The sequence below is a fragment of the Triticum aestivum genome, chromosome 3D (genome assembly GCF_018294505.1).
Source record: "Triticum aestivum cultivar Chinese Spring chromosome 3D, IWGSC CS RefSeq v2.1, whole genome shotgun sequence".
Lineage (NCBI taxonomy): Eukaryota > Viridiplantae > Streptophyta > Magnoliopsida > Poales > Poaceae > Triticum > Triticum aestivum.
The window spans coordinates 415,410-433,041 of NC_057802.1; the positions used below are offsets into that span (position 1 = coordinate 415,410).

Here is a 17,632-nt window from a genome sequence, read left to right on the forward strand (position 1 = left end):
TTTATCTATTTTACTGCTGCTATTTTTATTTATTTTACTGCTGCTATTTTTATTTAATTTATTAAGGTTTATTTATTTTAGTTACTATAGTTTATTTTATTTTATTTTATTATGGTTTATTTATTTTTATTTATTTTATTAAGTTTTATTTATTTTATTTACTATAAAAAATGAACATAGATGCGCCTATAGAGAAAATTCAACCTAAATTCATAATAAATTGCTATGAAATTCAAAGAAATTTACTATGAATTTAGGTCAAATTCCCTGTATAAGGTCATCTATTTTCACTTTCAGAGGAGCTCAACAAGGGAGAGATGGACGGGCTTATAAACTGGTGTGAGCGCCCTTCGGTTGGCGAGGTGGGACTAAACACTGGCCGCAACTAGGACCAGCCCTTTAGTCCCGGTTTGTGGTATGAACCGGGACACCCCTCCGCCGCCTCCCCTTGCCCAGCGCTCCTCCCCGCTCCCCAAACCCGATAGGCCCCTCTAGGCCAATGACATGAGGGCCCAGCCCCAGAACATTTTTATAAAAAAAGAATTAAAATAATAATAATTAAAATAATAATTAATTAATTAACTAAATTAATAATAATTAGATAAATCTAATCACTAATTAACCAATTAACTGTTAGTTAATTAATTAGTAAATGACATGCGGGACCCTCATGTCGGTTTGACCAGTCAACACCTCTGTTGACTGCTGACGTCATGCTGATGCGGTAATACTAATTTCGAATTAATTTAATAATAATAATTTAGAAAATGATTTAAAACTTTAAAAATTAATATAAAATAAACCGTAGCTCGGATGGAAAAACTTTGTACATGAAAGTTGCTCAAAACGACAAGACAAATCCGAATACGCAGTCTGTTTGCCAACCACACGTCCCTAGCATAGCGAACATGCAACTTTCCTCCTCCGGTCCGTTTGTCTGAGAACACGAAACACCGGGGATATTTTCCCCCTTCGTCGGTATCACCTCCTACTGCGTTAGGGCACACCTGGCACTGTTACTTGTCTTGTCATGCATCGATATGCATCTGTTTGCATTGTATTCATTGTTTCTTTCCCCTCTTCTCTCCGGTAGACTAAGAGACTGGCGCCGCTGCTGGTGCCCCGATCGACTACGTTGTTGACGACCCCTCCTTGCCAGAGCAACCAGGCAAGCCCCCCCTTTGATCACCAGATATTGCCTATTCCTTCTCTCTACTGCTCGCATTAGAGTAGTGTAGCATGTTACTGCTTTCGGTTAATCCTATTCTGCTGCATAGCCTGTCACTGTTGCTACAGTTGTTACCCTTACCTGCAATCCTAAATGCTTAGTATAGGATGCTACTATTCCATCAGTGGCCCTACATTCTTGTTCGTCTGCCATGCTATACTACAGGGCCGTGATCACTCGAGAGGTGATCACGGGTATATACTTACATACATATTATATGATACATGTGGTGACTAAAGTCGGGTCGGCTCGTAGAGTACCCGCAAGTGATTACAATGTGGGGGCTGAAAGGACAGGTGGCTCCATCCCGGTAGAGGTGGGCCTGGGTTCCCGACGGCCCCCGACTGTTACTTTGTGGTAGAGCGACAGGGCAGGTTGAGACCACCTAGGTGAGAGGTGGGCCTGGCCGTTGTCGGCGCCCGCGGTTACTTCAAAATAACACGCTTAATGAGATCTTGGTATTTGAGCTGAGTCAGGCCACTGGCCTATACGCACTAACCAACTACGCGGGAACAATTATGGGCACTCGACGTCGTGGTATCAGCCTAAGCCTTCTTGACGTCAGCGACTGAGCGGCACGCGCCGGGTTGGACCGCGTAATGCAACTTCCTTTGTAATGGAAGTTGCTAGGTCTGCTCACCGTCCACGTACGCAACGTGTAGGTGTGCAATGGGCGATGGGCCCAGACCCCTGTGCGCATAGGATTTAGACTGGCGTGCTGACCTCTCTGTTGTGCCTAGGTGGGGCTGCGACGTGCTGATCTTCCGAGGCCGGACACCACCTAGAAAAGTGTGCCCGGCCAGAGGGATCGAGCGTGTTGGGTTATGTGGTGCACCCCTGCAGGGAAGTTTATCTATTCGGTAAAAGGACGACCCGGAGTTGTACCTTGACCTTATGACAACTAGAACCGGATACTTAATAAAACACACCCTTTCAAGTGCCAGATACAACCCGGTGATCACTCTCTCACAGGGCGACAAGGAGAGGATCGTCGGGTAGGTTTATGCTATGCGATGATACTTGGTGAACTTACCATCTACTCTCTTCTACATGCTGCAAGATAGAGGCTGCCAGAAGCGTAGTCTTCGACAGGACTAGCTATCCCCCTATTGTTCTGGCATTCTGCAGTTCAGTCCACCGATATTGCCCCTTTACACTGATGCCCATGCATATGTAGTGTAGATCCTTGCTTGCGAGTACTTTGGATGAGTACTCACGGTTGCTTTTCTCCCTGTTTCCCCCCTTTCCATATCTTCCTGCTTGTCGCAACCAGATGCTGGAGCCCAGGAACCAGACGCCAACATCGACGATGACTCCTACTACACCGCGGGTGCCTACTACTATGTTCAGGCCTCCGACGACCAGGAGTAGTTTAGGAGGATCCCAGGCAGGAGGCATTCGCCTCTTTCGATCCGTATCGCAGTTTGTGCTAGCCATCTTATGCCAACTTGGTTAACTTATGTCTGTACTCAGATATTGTTGCTTCCGCTGACTCGTCTATGATCGAGCACTTGTATTCGAGCCCTCGAGGCCCCTGGCTTGTATTATAATGCTTGTATGACTTATTTTATTTTAGAGTTCTGTTGTGATATCTTCCCGTGAGTCCCTAATCTTGATCGTACACGTTTGCGTGTATGATTAGTGTACTATTGAATCGGGGGTGTCGCACTTCGTTTCTTGTTTCGAAGTTGTCAATGCCGCCATTTGAAAATCTTACAACAACTTATATATGTCAGAGTCACATATTTTTTAATAGTTTTTCATAACCTTTTGATTTATTACTTTACATTTTATCCTCCTTTGAAACTCAGTGCCCATTTAAATAGGACATTTGATACATTATAACAGCCTTTCCATCGTTCCATTCATTCAGAGTAGTCTCGACCCCCGTATGGAAGTCATAGAACAGCTTATCCACATAAATTATTCATGTTCAGCACCTTTACGTAAACTTTTGATCCGTTACCGCTGATTTTTTATTCGCTAAAAAGAAAACTTACTTAAATAGCATCATCTAGAAATTCCACCAGTATTTCTTCTTTTCAAGCTTTGTAAGTTGTATGTTTGACCATATGGATCTCGTATAACAACTTATAACTAGTAAACATATAATTTCATCACCAATTTTGTTCCCTTTTGATCCATCACTATAGATTGTCACTTTGTTCAAAACTGAAAAATTATGAATGAAGCGTCATCGACATATTCCGAAATTACTTCCACCATTTCATGCTTCAAGGGTAGTATATGCATTTATATGCACCTCACAAAGCAACTTACCTATAAAAATCATATAATTTGGTACATTTATTAACAGTTTTGATCCATCGTGGTAGATTTGTTATGTTTGCGAAACTAAAAACTTATTTAAATAGCATTATCGACAAGTGATAGAAGCCTTGCTTCTTTTCTTGTTTCGAAGTTGTCTATGCCGCCATTTGAAAAATCCTACAACAACTTATATATGTAGGCGTCACATATTTTTTAGTAGTTCTTCATAACCTTTTGATTTATTACTTTACATTTTCTCCTCCTTTGAAACTTAGTACTCATTTAAATAGGACATTCGACACATTATAACAGCCTTTCCATCATTCCATTTTTTTGAGAGCAGTCTCGACCGCCGTATGTAAGTCATAGAACAACTTATCCACATAGATTATTAATGTTTAGCACCTTTACATAAACTTTTGATGCGTTACCGTAGATTTTTTATTTGCTAAATAGAAAACTTAAATAGCATCATTTAGACATTCCACCAGCATTTCTTCATTTCAAGCTTCCGAAGTTATATATTCGACCATATTGAACTTAGATAACAACTTATAACTAGTAATCATATAATTTAATCACCAATTTTGTTCCCTTTTGGTCCATCACTATAGATTTTCATTTTGTTCAGAACAGTAAACTTATTAATGACGTCATTGACATATTCCGAAATCGTTTCCACCATTTCATGCTTCGAGGATAGCCCGTAAATCTATATGCACCTTAGATAGCAACTTACCTATAGAAATCTGATAATGTGGTACATTTTCAACCGTTTTGATCCATCATGGTAGATTTTCTATTTTTTTTAAACCTGAAAAATTGTTTAAATACCATTATCGACAAGTGATACAAGCCTTGCTTCGTTTCTTGTTTCGAAGTTGTTGATGCCGCCATTTAAAAATCCTACAACAACTTATATATGTAGGAGTCACATAATTTTTAGTAGTTTTTCATAACCTTTTGATTTATTACTTTACATTTTATCCTCCTTTGAAACTCAGTGCCCATTTAAATAGGACATTCGATACATTATAACAGCAATTCCATCATTCCATTCTTTCAGAGTAGTCTCGACCCCCGTATGGAAGTTATAGAACAGCTTATCCATATAAATTATTCATGTTTAACACCTTTACGTAAACTTATGATAAGTTACCATTGAGTTTTTATTCGCTAAAAAGAAAACTTACTTAAATAGCATCATTTAGACATTCCACCAGCATTTCTTACTTTCAAGCTTCGGAAGTTGTATGTTTGACCATATAGATCTCGTATAACAACTTACAAGTAGTAATCGTATAATTTCATCACCAATTTTGTTCCCTTTTGATCCATCACTATAGATTTTCACTTTGTTTAAAACTGAAAACTTTTGAATGAAGCGACATCGACATATTCCGAAATTGCTTCCACCATTTCATGCTTCAAGCGTACTATGTGCATTTTCATGCACCTCAGATAGCAACTTACCTATAGAAATCATATAATTTGGTACATTTGTTAACCGTTTTGATCCATCTTGGTAGATTTTCTATTTTTGCGAAACTGAAAACTTATTTAGATAGCATTATCGACAATTGATAAAAGCCTTGGTTCTTTTCTTGTTTCAAAGTTGTCTATGCTGCCATTTGAAAAATCCTACAACAACTTATATATGTAAGCGTCACATATTTTTTAGTAATTTTTCATAACCTTTTGATTTATTAATTTACATTTCCTCCTATTTTGAAACTTAGTACTTATTTAAATAGGACACCTGACACATTATAACAGCCTTTCTATCATTCCATTTTTTGAGAGCAGTCTCGACCGCCGTATGTAAGTTATAGAATAACTTATCCACATAAATTATTCATGTGTAGCACCTTTACATAAACTGTTTATGCGTTACCGTAGATTTTTTATTTGCTAAATAGAAAACTTAAATAGCATCATTTAGACATTCCACCAGCATTTCTTCATTTCAAGCTTCCGAAGTTATATATTCGACCATATTGATCTTAGATAAAAACTTATAACTAGTAATCATATAATTTCATCACGAATTTTGTTCCCTTTTGATCCATCACTATAGATTTTCATTTTATTGAAAAACAGTAAACTTATTAATGAAGCGTCATTGACATATTCTGAAATCGTTTCCACCATTTCATGCTTCGAGGGTAGTCCGTGCATCTATATGCACCTTAGATAGCAACTTACCTATAAAATCTGATAATTTGGTACATTTTCACCGTTTTGATCCATCATGGTAGATTTTCTAATTTTTTAAGAACTGAAATATTGTTTAAATAGCATTATCGACAAGTGATAGAAGCCTTGCTTCGTTTCTTGTTTCGAAGTTGTCAATGCCGCCATTTCAAAATCCTACAACAACTTATATATGTAGGAGTCACATAATTTAGTAGTTTTTTATAACCTTTTGATTTATTACTTTACATTTCATCCTCCGTTGAAACTCAGTGTTCATTTAAATAGGACATTCGATACATTATAATAGCCTTTCCATCATTCCATTCATTCAGAGTAGTCTCGACCCCCGTATGGTAGTCATTTTTCTTTCCTTTTGATCCTTCACTATAGATTTTCATTTTGTTCAAAACAGTAAACTTATTAATGAAGCGTCATTGACATATTTCCAAATCGTTTCCAGCATTTCATGCTTCGAGCGTAGACCATGCATCTATATGCACCTTAGATAGCAACTTACCTATAGAAATCTGATAATGTCGTACATTTTCTACCGTTTTGAACCAACATGGTAGATTTTCTATTTTTTTGAAACTGGAAAATTGTTTAAATAGCATTTATTGACAAGTGATACAAGCCTTGCTTCGTTTCTTGTTTCGAAGTTTTCTATGGCGCCATTAGAAAATCCTACAACAACTTATATATGTAGGAGTCACATAATTTTTAGTAGTGTTTCATAACCTATTGATTTATTACTTTACATTTTTTTCCTCCCTCAAAACTCAGTGCCCATTTAAATAGGATATTCGATACATTATAACAGCCTTTCCATCATTCCATTCTTTGAGAGTAGTCTCGACCGCCGTATGGAAGTCATAGGACAGCTTATCCACATAAATTATTAATGTTTATCACGTTTACGTAAACTTTTGATCCGTTGCCACGGATTTTTTATTCGCTAAAAAGAATACTTACTTAAATAGCATCATTTACACATTCCACCAGCCTTTCTTCCTTTCAAGCTTCGGAAGTTGCACGTTTGACCATCTGGATCTCGTATAACACCTTATAACTAGTAATCATATAATTTCATCACCAATTTTGTTCCCTTTTGATCCATCACTATAGATTTTCACTTTGTTCAAAACTGGAAACTTATGAATGAAGCGTTATCGATATATTCCAAAATCGTTTCCACTATTTCATGCTTCAAGGGTAGTATGTGCATTTATATGCACCTCAGATAGCAACTTACCTATACAAATCAGATAATTTAGTGCATTTTTTAACCATTTTGATCCATCATGGTAGATTTTATATTTTTGCGAAACTAAAAACTTGTTTAAATAGCATTATCGACAAGTGATAGAAGCCTTGCTTCTTTTCTTGTTTCGAAGTTGTCTATGCCGCCATTTGAAATACCCTACAACAATTTATATATGTAGGCGTCACATATTTTTTTAGTAGTATTTTATAACCTTTTGATTTATTACTTTACATTTTCTTCTTCTTTGAAACTTAGTACTCATTTGAATAGGACATTCGACACATTATAACAGCCTTTCCATCATTTCAGTCTTTGAGAGCAGTCTCGACTGTCGTCTGTAAGTCATAGAACAGCTTATCCACATAAATTATTCATGTTTAGCACATTTACATAAACTTTTGATCCGTTACAATAGATTTTTATTGGCTATAAAGAAAACTTAAATAGCATCATTTAGATATTCCACCAGCATTACTTCGTTTCAAGCTTCGGAAGTTATATATTCGACCATATTGTTCTTGTATAACAACTTATAATTAGTAATCATATAATTTCATCACCAATTTTGTTCGCTTTTGATCCATCAATATAGATTTTCATTTTTTCTAAACAGAAAACTTATTGATGAAGCGTCATCGACATTTTCCGAAATAGTTTCCACCATTTCATGCTTCGAGGGTAGTCCGTGCATATATATGCACCTTAGATATCAACTTACCTATAGAAATCTAATAATTTGGTACATTTTCAACTATTTTGATCCATCATGGTAGATTTCCTATTTTTTTGAAACTGAATTTTTTTAAAATAGCATTATCGACAAGTGATAGAAGCCTTGCTTCGTTTCTTGTTTCATAGTTTTCTATGCCGCCATTTGAAAATCGTACAACAACTTATATATGTAGGATTCACATAATTTTTAGTAGTTTTTCATAACCTTTTGATTTATTACTTTACATTTTGTCCTCCTTTGAAACTTAGTACCATTTAAAAAGGACATTCGATACATTATAATAGCCTTTCCATCATTCCATTGTTTGAGAGTAGTCTCGACCGCCGTATGGAAGTCATAGGACAGTTTATCCACATAAATTATTCATGTTCAGCACCTTTACGTAAACTTTTGATCCGTTGCCGCTGATTTTTTATTCGCTAAAAATAAAACTTACTTAAATAGCATCATTTAGACATTTCACCAGCCTTTCTTTCTTTCAAACTTTGGAAGTTGCATGTTTGACCATCTGGATCACGTATACCACCTTATAACTAGTAATCATATAATTTAGTCAACAATTTTGTGCCCTTTTGATCCATCACTATAGATTTTCACTTTGTTCAAAACTGAGAAGTTATGAATGAAGCATCATCGACATATTCCGAAATTGTGTCCACCATTTCATGCGTCAAGGGTAGTATGTGCATTTATATGCACCTCGGATAGCAACTTACCTATAGAAATCATATAATTTGGTAAAAAAAATTAACTGTTTAGATCCATCATGGTAGATTTTTCTATTTTTGCGAAACTAAAAACTTGTTTAAATAGCATTATCGACAAGTGATAGAAGCCTTCCTTCTTTTCCTGTTTCGAAGTTGTCTATGCCGCAATTTGAAAAATCCTACAATAACTTATATATATGTAGGAGTCACATAATTTTTAGTAGTTTTTCATAACCTTTTGATTTATTACTTTACAATTTATCCTCCTTTGAAACTCAGTGCCCATTTAAATCGGACATTCGACACATTATAACAGCCTTTCCATCATTCCATTTTTTGAGAGCAGTCTCGACCGCCGTATGTAAGTCATAGAACAGCTTATCCACATAAATTATTCATGTTTAGCACCTTTACATAAACTTTTCATCCGTTAAAAATAGATTTTTTATTTGCTATAAAGAAAACTTAAATTGCATCATTTAGACATTCCCCCAGCATTACTTCGTTTCAAGCTTCGGAAGTTATATATTCGACCATATTCCTCTTGTATAACAACATATAACTAGTAATCATATAATTTCATCACCAATTTTGTTCGCTTTTGATCCATCACTATAGATTTTCGTTTTCTTCAAAACAGAAAACTTATTGATGGAGCGTCATCGACATTTTCCGAAATCGTTTCCACCATTTCATGCTTTGAGGGTAGTCCGTGCATCTATATGCACCTTAGATAGCAACTTACCAATAGAAATCTGATAATCTGGTACAATTTCAACCGTTTTTATCCATCATTGTAGATTTTCTATTTTTTTTGAAACTGAAAAATTGTTTAAATAGCATTATCGACAAGTGATATAAGCTTTGCTTCGTTTCTTGTTTCGAAGTTGTCTATGCAGCCATTTGAAAATCCCACAACAACTTATATATGTAAGAGTCACATAACTTTTAGTAGTTTTTCATAACCTTTTGATTTATTACTTTACATTTTGTCCTCCTTTGAAACTCAGTGCCCATTTAAATAGGACATTCGATACATTATAAGAGCCTTTACATCATTCTATTCTTTGAGAGTAGTCTCGACCGCCGTACGGAAGCCATAGGACAGCTTATCCACATAAATTATTCATGTTTAGCACTGTTTCATAGACTTTTGATCCGTTACCACTGATTTCTTATTCGCAACTTACCTGTAGAAATCAGATAATTTGGTACATTTTTAACCGTTTTTCCTATTTTTGTGAAACTGAAAACCTGTTTAAATAGCATTATCAATAAGTGATAGAAGCCTTGCTTCTTTTCTTGTTTCGAAGTTGTCTATGCCGCCATTTGAAAACCCTGCAACAACTTATATATATGTAGGAGTCACATATTTTTTAGTAGTTTCTCATAACCTTTTGATTTATTACTTTAGATTTTCTCCTCCTTTGAAACTTAGTACCCTTTTAAATAGGACATTCGACACATTATAACAGCGTTTCCATCATTCTTTTCTTTGAGAGTAGTCTCGACCACCGTATGGAAGTCATAAAACAGCTTATCCAAAAAAAATATTCATGTTTAGCATCTTTACATAAACTTTTGATCCATTACCGTAATTTTTTATTCGCTAAAATGAAAACTTACTTAAATAGCATCATTTAGACATTTCACCAGCATTTCTTCCTTTCAAGCATAGGAAGTTTTATATTCGTCCATATTGATCGACATATTCCGAAATCGTTTCCACTATTTCATGCTTCGAGGGTACTTTGTAAATTTATATGCACCCCAGATAGCAACTTACCTATAGAAATCAAATAATTTGGTACATTTTTTAACCATTTTGATCCATCATTGTAGATTTTCCATTTTTGCCCAACCGAAAACATCTTTAAATAGCATTACCGGCAAGTGATTGAAGCCTTGCTTCTTTTCTCGTTTCAAACTTGTCTATGCCGCCATTTGAAAATCCTACAACAACTTATATTTGTAGGTGTCACATATTTTTTAGGAGTTTTTCATAACCATTTGATTTATTACTTGACATTTTTCTCCTCCTTTGAAACTCAGTACTCATTTAAATAGGACATTCGTCACATTATAACAGCCTTTCCATCATTCCATTCTTTGAGAGTAGTCTCGACCACCGTATGGAAGTCATAGAACAACTTATCCATATAAATTATTCATCTTTAGAACCTTTACATAAACTTTTGATCCGTTACCGTAGATTTTTTATTCACTAAAAAGAGAACTTACTTAAATAGCATCATTTAGACAGTCCACCAGCATTTCTTGATTTCAAGCTTCGGAAGTTATATATTCGACCATATTGATCTTAGATAACAACATATAACTAGTAATCATATAATTTCATCACCAATTTTGTTTCCTTTTGATCCATCACTATAGATTTTCATTTTGTTCAAAACGTTAAACTTATTAATGAAGCGTCATTGACATATTCTGAAACTGTTTCCACCATTTCATGCTTCGAGGGTAGACCGAGCATCTATATGCACCTTAGATAGCAACTTACCTATAGAAATATGATAATTTGGTACATTTTCCACCGTTTTTATCCATCATGGTAGATTTTCTATTTTTTTGAAACTGAAAAACTATTTAAATAGCATTATCGACAAGTGAAAGAAGCTTTGCTTTGTTTCTTGTTTCGAACTTGTCTATGCCGCCATTTGTAAATCCTACAACAAATTATAAATGTAGGAGTCACCTAATTTTTAGTAGCTTTTCATAACCTTTTGATTTATTACTTTGCATTTTGTGCTCATTTGAAACTCAGTGCCCATTTAAATAGGACATTCGATACATTATAACAGCCTTTCCATCATTCCATTCTTTGAGAATAGTCTCGACAGCCGTACGGAAGTCATAGGATAGCTTATCCACATAAATTATTCATGTTTAGCACATTTACATAAACTTTTGGTCCGTTGCCGCTGATATTTTATTCGTGAAAAAGAAAACTTAGTTAAATAGCATCATTTAGACATTCCACCAGCCTTTCTTCCTTTCAAGCTTCGGAAGTTGTATGTTTGACCATATGGATCTCGTATAACAACATATAACTAGTAATCATATAATTTCATCACCAATTTTGTTCCTTTTGATCCATCACTATAGATTTTCACTTTGTTTAAAACTGAAAACTTATGAATGAAGTGTCATCGACATATTCCGAAATCATTTCCACCATTTCACGCTTCAAGGGTAGTATGTGCATTTATGTGCACCTCAGATAGCAACGTACCTATAGAAATTAGATAATTTGGTACATTTTTTCAACCGTTTTGATCCATCATGGTAGATTTTCTATTTTTGCAAACCTAAAAACTTGTTTAAATAGTATTATTGACAAGTGATAGAAGCCTTGCTTCTTTTGTTGTTTCGAAGCTGTCTATGCCGCCATTTGAAAAATCCTACAAAAAACTTATATTTGTTGGAGTCACATATTTTTTAGTAGTTTTTCATAACCTTTTCATTTATTACTTTACATTTTCTCCTCCTTTGAAACTTAGTAATCATTTAAATAGGACATTCGACACATTATAACAGCTTTTCCATCATTCCAGTCTTTGAGAGCAGTCTCGACTGCCGTATGTAAGTCATAGAACAGCTTATCCACGTAAATTATTCATGTTTAACACATTTACATAAACTTTTGATCCGTCAAAAATTGATTTTTTTATATGCTATAAAGAAAACTTAAATTGCATCATTTAGACATCCCACCACCATTACTTCGTTTCAAGCTTCGGAAGTTATATATTCGACCATATTGATCTTGTATAACAACTTATAACTAGTAATCATATAATTTCATCACTAATTTTGTTCGCTTTTGATCCATCACTATAGATTTTCGTTTTCTTCAAAACAAAAAACTTATTGATGGAGTGTTATCGACATTTTCCGAAATCGTTTCCACCATTTCATGCTTTGAGGGTAGTCCGTGCATCTATATGCACCTTAGATAGCAACTTACCTATAGAAATCTGATAATCTGGTACATTTTCAACCATTTTGATCCATCATGGTAGATTTTCTATTTTTTTGAAATTGAAAAATTGTTTAAATAGCATTATCGACAAGTTATAGAAGCGTTGCTTCGTTTCTTGTTTCGAAGTTGTCTATGCCGCCATTTGAAAATCCCACAACAACTTATATATGTAGGAGTCACATAACTTTTAGTAGTTTTTCATAACCTTTTGATTTATTACTTTATATTTTGTCCTCCTTTGAAACTCAGTGCCCATTTAAATAGGACATTCGATACATTATAACAACCTTTCCATCATTCCATTCTTTGAGAGTAGTCTCGACCGCCGTATGGAAGTCATAGGACAGCTTATCCACATAAATTATTCATGTTTAGCACGTTTACGTAAAGTTTTGGTCCGTTGCCGCTGATTTTTTATTCGCTAAAAGGAAAACTTACTTAAATAGCATCATTTAGACATTCCACCAGCCTTTCTTCCTTTCAAGCTTCGGAAGTTGTATGTTTGACCATATGGATCTCGTATAACAACTTATAACTAGTAATCATATAATTTCATCACCAATTTTGTTCCCTTTTGATCCATCACTCACTACTAGGAAAAGGCCTACTAATGGCGCACCTAATTTGGCTATTAATGGCGCATTAGTGGTGCGCCATTAGTAGCACGCCATTAGTATATTTTAATAATGGCGCACCACTGGTGCGCCATTAGTATCTGGTATACTAATGGCGCACCCCAGATGCGCCATTAGTATATACAACAGTGCGCCATTAGTATGCCTCCCAGGGGGCCATCTATACCCAGGTGCTTTGGCATACTAATGGCGCACCACAACTGGATGCGCCATTAGTAACTTCGGCATACTAATGGCGCACTGTTTAGTGATGCGCCATTAGTATCCTCTGGCATACTAATGGCGCACTATGATGTGATGCGCCATTAGTATGAATATTAGGTTTTTTTTATTTTTTATTTTTCTGTTTTTTGCACAGGTTACAAAATGTATAATTGGACAAAATATAGACAGCACACATCAACAACAGATTCATCGAATACAATAGAAGATTAGTCTCTGAATACAATTCATCATTTTAGTCTCCGAATACAATTCATCATATTAGTCTCCGAATTGAAAAGACCGAACAAAGATAGAACATTATATTACAAGTCTCGAGACCACGAGTTTGTCTTCACATTACAAGTCGATATCGATCATCTAAACTACCATCACATAGAAGAGAGCTGCGGTCATCACGATGAAACCTTCATTTAGGAAGAGAGTGAACCTTTGGTGGGTTCTCTCCACTGCTCCCAGAGTTGATCCCAGATTGTATATTTGAACCGACATTGCTTGATTCGCTTTTTTCAGGAAATGCTGCCCCATCATGCACATTGAGAATCACACAATAGCAGTGTTCTGGGTCTGACAAAACCTGCTCAAATTTACAAGATCACTTTACTCTTTATGGTTAACTTAGAAAGTATATGGTCAAAGCCATCTGAAGGAAAACCACGGAACATCAGTGATAAAACCGCAGGCATCTACAATATTTGCAAAGTATTGCCAGAACACAATGTTATGTAATTTTTGGGAGAAGTAAATCAGAACTCACCACAGCATCAAAAGGATCATCGAAGTCATCAACTGAGAAATAAATGTTCGGATATGCAGGTACTGTCTCTACAGCCTATTAAAGGGATGTGAGTTACGACAGATTATTTATATTGAAAGGCAGTCTCTCTGAAAAGATGATGCCAGAAAAAAAAATTACCTTTCTTTGATCAAGGCGGAAATTTACACGGCTAGGGGATGCATACACAGGTTTTGAAACCTTGTAAATTGGAGGCAACCGCTTGCTTTTGTCTGCACGATTGCGAAGATTGCTGATACTGTGGAAGTAGATTAGAAGAAGCACATAACCAACCATTAAATATTACTGAGGGGAGTTATGAAAAAAAAGGTTTTGTTGTGCATGACAATTGATACTACTGGCACTCTAAGATTTGTGAGTCCCTTAACATTCCAGGGCAAACTCAAGCTGAAAGATAAATTTGCGGTCACAAATTGTTCAGCCAGCTAATGAAAAAAGTGTGATTGTACCAACAACCCAGACCCGTTTCGCAACATTTAGTTGAAACAGAGAATGCTGTTTCAATACGGAATTAGATGACATGACAATCATTATTTGCCAACCGTCTCAGATTTTGATAAAGGGTGAGAAACTATGAACCAAAAATCTGGGGAGTTCTTTAACTGACTATAGCTAACAGACCAAAAGTGTTGTATTAATATAAGGATTTACTTCATTTAGCACCCCGTTGCCATTGGCGATCTGCCAAGACGCGATGAAGATAGTAAACACGAAGGCTTGGAGAAGAAGAGGAATAACTGAGAGTAGGAGGCTAATTGGTAGATTTCTCTCGATTTGTTCAGCTTAACCATTCTCTAGGTACAGACTGGCTTATATAGCCTACAGCTCAACACAAGGCCACATCGATGCTGAACACACACACACACACTCTGCACCACCGTTATTACACCTCTTCTATACGGTGGCGCCTCCTGAATATATGTCTCAACTCCAGTGTCTCGCACACCAGCCATAACACCTCAATAGATCACCCAAAAAGGTTTGCAGTTGTTCTTATGCATAGTTATAGCTAATTGTTCAGAGCATACAAAGCTTGTATGATCTTAGCAGAAGTGCCACAGAAACATACCTGCACAATGCCACTGTGACAGTATATGACGTGTGAGTGACTAAATTCAAATAGAAGGAACGTTCCCAATCAATCTCAGTTGAATTAGCATTTATGAGCTTTTAAAGCTGGCAATTGCAAAAAAGGAGCATATTTAGCCTAGTAATTCAAGGGAACGTAATTGTTCCCATCATGGGTTCTCCAACTAACACTATGTTATGTTAACTAGAATAAAAGAACACCGATAAGGATTTCCCATTGTCACTAGTTTTAAAAATTACACCTCCCAAATATGAAAATTACTGTATTGAGTGTTCATCTGTTCATGCATACAAAGTTAAAAATGGTAAGGGATCTAACATTGTCGTCATGCAACTCACAGATAAAATTTTCCAGTACTGTATGTTCATTACAGTTATACATATGAAAATTGCATAGCATGTACCCAAAAAAGGCTCCTTCGGCAATTAAGGACAACAAATTAGAATAAATTTTCTATATATATATATATATATATATATATATGGTTAATGAAATAAAACAATGGGAACATTTTCCCTTACTTAAAAAAGCAGTTTATTTTAACAATAACTACAAAAACTGTTAGTTGAACTGAATACAGAGCATACTTGTTATGGTTGCAACTAAATTAACTCAACAGTAGAGAACATACAAATAAAAAAAAGTGAAGAAAGAATGAATAAATTTTATAAAATTTTCTTGAATCTACACTACCAAGGAAGCCTAAAGAATTGGCCAAAAAAATCTTTAGTAAAGTGGATTTAGTGTACAAGCTGGGACAAAAAAAAGAAGAGAGAAAATAATTCATTATGGCAACAGCAACCGACTGGGACAACCAGAAATACTGCTAGTAACAAGCTGGTCCACCGACTTTCGACCAATTGCAGAACAAATGAAGTTTCATGGCCTGGTGCATTAACACTAAGAATTTCCTGAGCCTATTGCAAAGCATTGAAAGCAGCCCTGTCGAAAATGTAACCCCATGAAAGCCTACGATGAATTGCATATCCTACACATACACACAGTTTCCAGCATTCCACATAAACAACTCCATACCATACGTGGTGCAGTAATAAAACATATGCACAGCGGCAATACTGGGCCAAACAGAGTGGGATGCTAAGTTGACACTGCAGCTGCAAAACCAACAACGCTGCTCGAAATTATCACATGGAACTAACAACACCCATCACTTAGTCCTCGGTAAGTGTTGTTTTCTCCCAATTCTATAACCTGCCACAGCAAGCACGTACGGACCACCAACTGTTCGACAGATTGCTTCGGCCAAATCCAGCCACAAAACTCCCTTCCACTCCACAGATCAAACCCACGAAGGCGCAAACTCGAATCCAATACCACGCATGCCCGCTCAATCGGCAGCTAAAACGAAGCAGGAAACGGGAAGGATCGGCTTACTGTCTGCTGCATGAAGTAGCCCTTGGTGGCGGGGTCGACCTCGGCCTGAAGGCCCGGGTTGTTGGCCGGCGCCTCCTTGGCCCCCGACGACGTCGACATGGCGGAGGCGGCGAACGCGGCTGGGTAGGACCGGCGAGCCCGGGCGAACCCCTGCACCTGCAGAACCCCGATCAGAAACCGTGAGCGCGAGTGCGAGAAGCGCGACGATCTAGTATATCAGTTCGCCCGGAGACCTTGGGCTGGGCGAGGCGGGGGGCGCGCGGCGCGGAGGCGGAGGCGAGCCGGCGGAGGGCGCAGGAGGAGAGGAGGGCGGAGCGGAGTGTGGCGGCGGCCATGGCAGAGCGGTACGGCGGGGTTATTTAGGGGAGAAGAGGATAGAGGAAAGGCGCACTAGTTACTAATGGCGCACATTCAGGTGGTGCGCCATTAGTATGTTTGGACATGCGCACTAGTTAAAAAAAATTTGATACTAATGGCGCACCCTGGGCCAGGTGCGCCATTACTAGTTACAACTAGTAATGGCGCACTGTGTCTGAATGCGCCATTAGTATGTTTGGACAGGCGCACTAGTTAAATTTTTTTTTTTGATACTAATGGCGCACCCTGGGACAGGTGCGCCATTACTAGTTACAACTAGTAATGGCGCACTGTGTCTGGATGCGCCATTAGTATGTTTGGACAGGCGCACTAGTTAAATTTATTTTTTGATACTAATGGCGCACCCTGGGCCAGGTGCGCCATTACTAGTTACAACTAGTAATGGCACCCTGCGCCTGGTGCGCCATTAGTAGTTTCAACTCTAATGGCGTATCAGAAGGTCGTGCGCCATTAGTATATACTAATGGCGCACCCCTTGTCTGGTGCGCCATTAGTGTCAATCCCATCTATAGCCCTTTTTCTAGTAGTGACTATAGATTTTCACATTGTTCAAAACTGAATACTTATGAATGAAGCGTCATCGACATATTCCGAAATCATTTGCACCATTTCATGCTTCAAGGTATGTGCATTTATATGCAACTCAGATAGCAACGTACCTATAGAAATTAGATAATTTGGTACATTTTTTCAACCGTTTTGATCCATCATGGT

General features: G+C 37.0%; 1 protein-coding gene across 1 annotated transcript; it reads right to left on the reverse strand.

Moving 5' to 3' along the window:
• Positions 1 to 13,588: 13,588 nt before the first annotated feature.
• LOC123081073 (uncharacterized protein KIAA0930 homolog) lies at positions 13,589 to 16,940 on the reverse strand. Its single transcript, XM_044504042.1, has 6 exons — positions 16,774 to 16,940; positions 16,541 to 16,696; positions 15,125 to 15,222; positions 14,176 to 14,293; positions 14,017 to 14,091; positions 13,589 to 13,836 (listed from the first exon to the last, which is right to left on the reverse strand). The coding sequence occupies exons 1-6, from the start codon at positions 16,873 to 16,875 to the stop codon at positions 13,669 to 13,671; spliced, it is 717 nt and encodes a 238-aa protein (XP_044359977.1). The 5' UTR covers positions 16,876 to 16,940; the 3' UTR covers positions 13,589 to 13,668.
• Positions 16,941 to 17,632: the final 692 nt, after the last annotated feature.

Coding starts and splice junctions, on each gene's coding strand:
- LOC123081073 (XM_044504042.1), bottom strand. CDS start 16,875: ATGGCCGCCGCCACACTCCGCTCCGCCCTCCTCTCCTCCTGCGCCCTC. Junction 15,223..16,540: donor GCTACTTCATGCAGCAGACA/GTAAGCCGATCC, acceptor CAGCTTTAAAAG/CTCATAAATGCTAATTCAAC. Junction 14,294..15,124: donor GTCACAGTGGCATTGTGCAG/GTATGTTTCTGT, acceptor CTACTTCCACAG/TATCAGCAATCTTCGCAATC.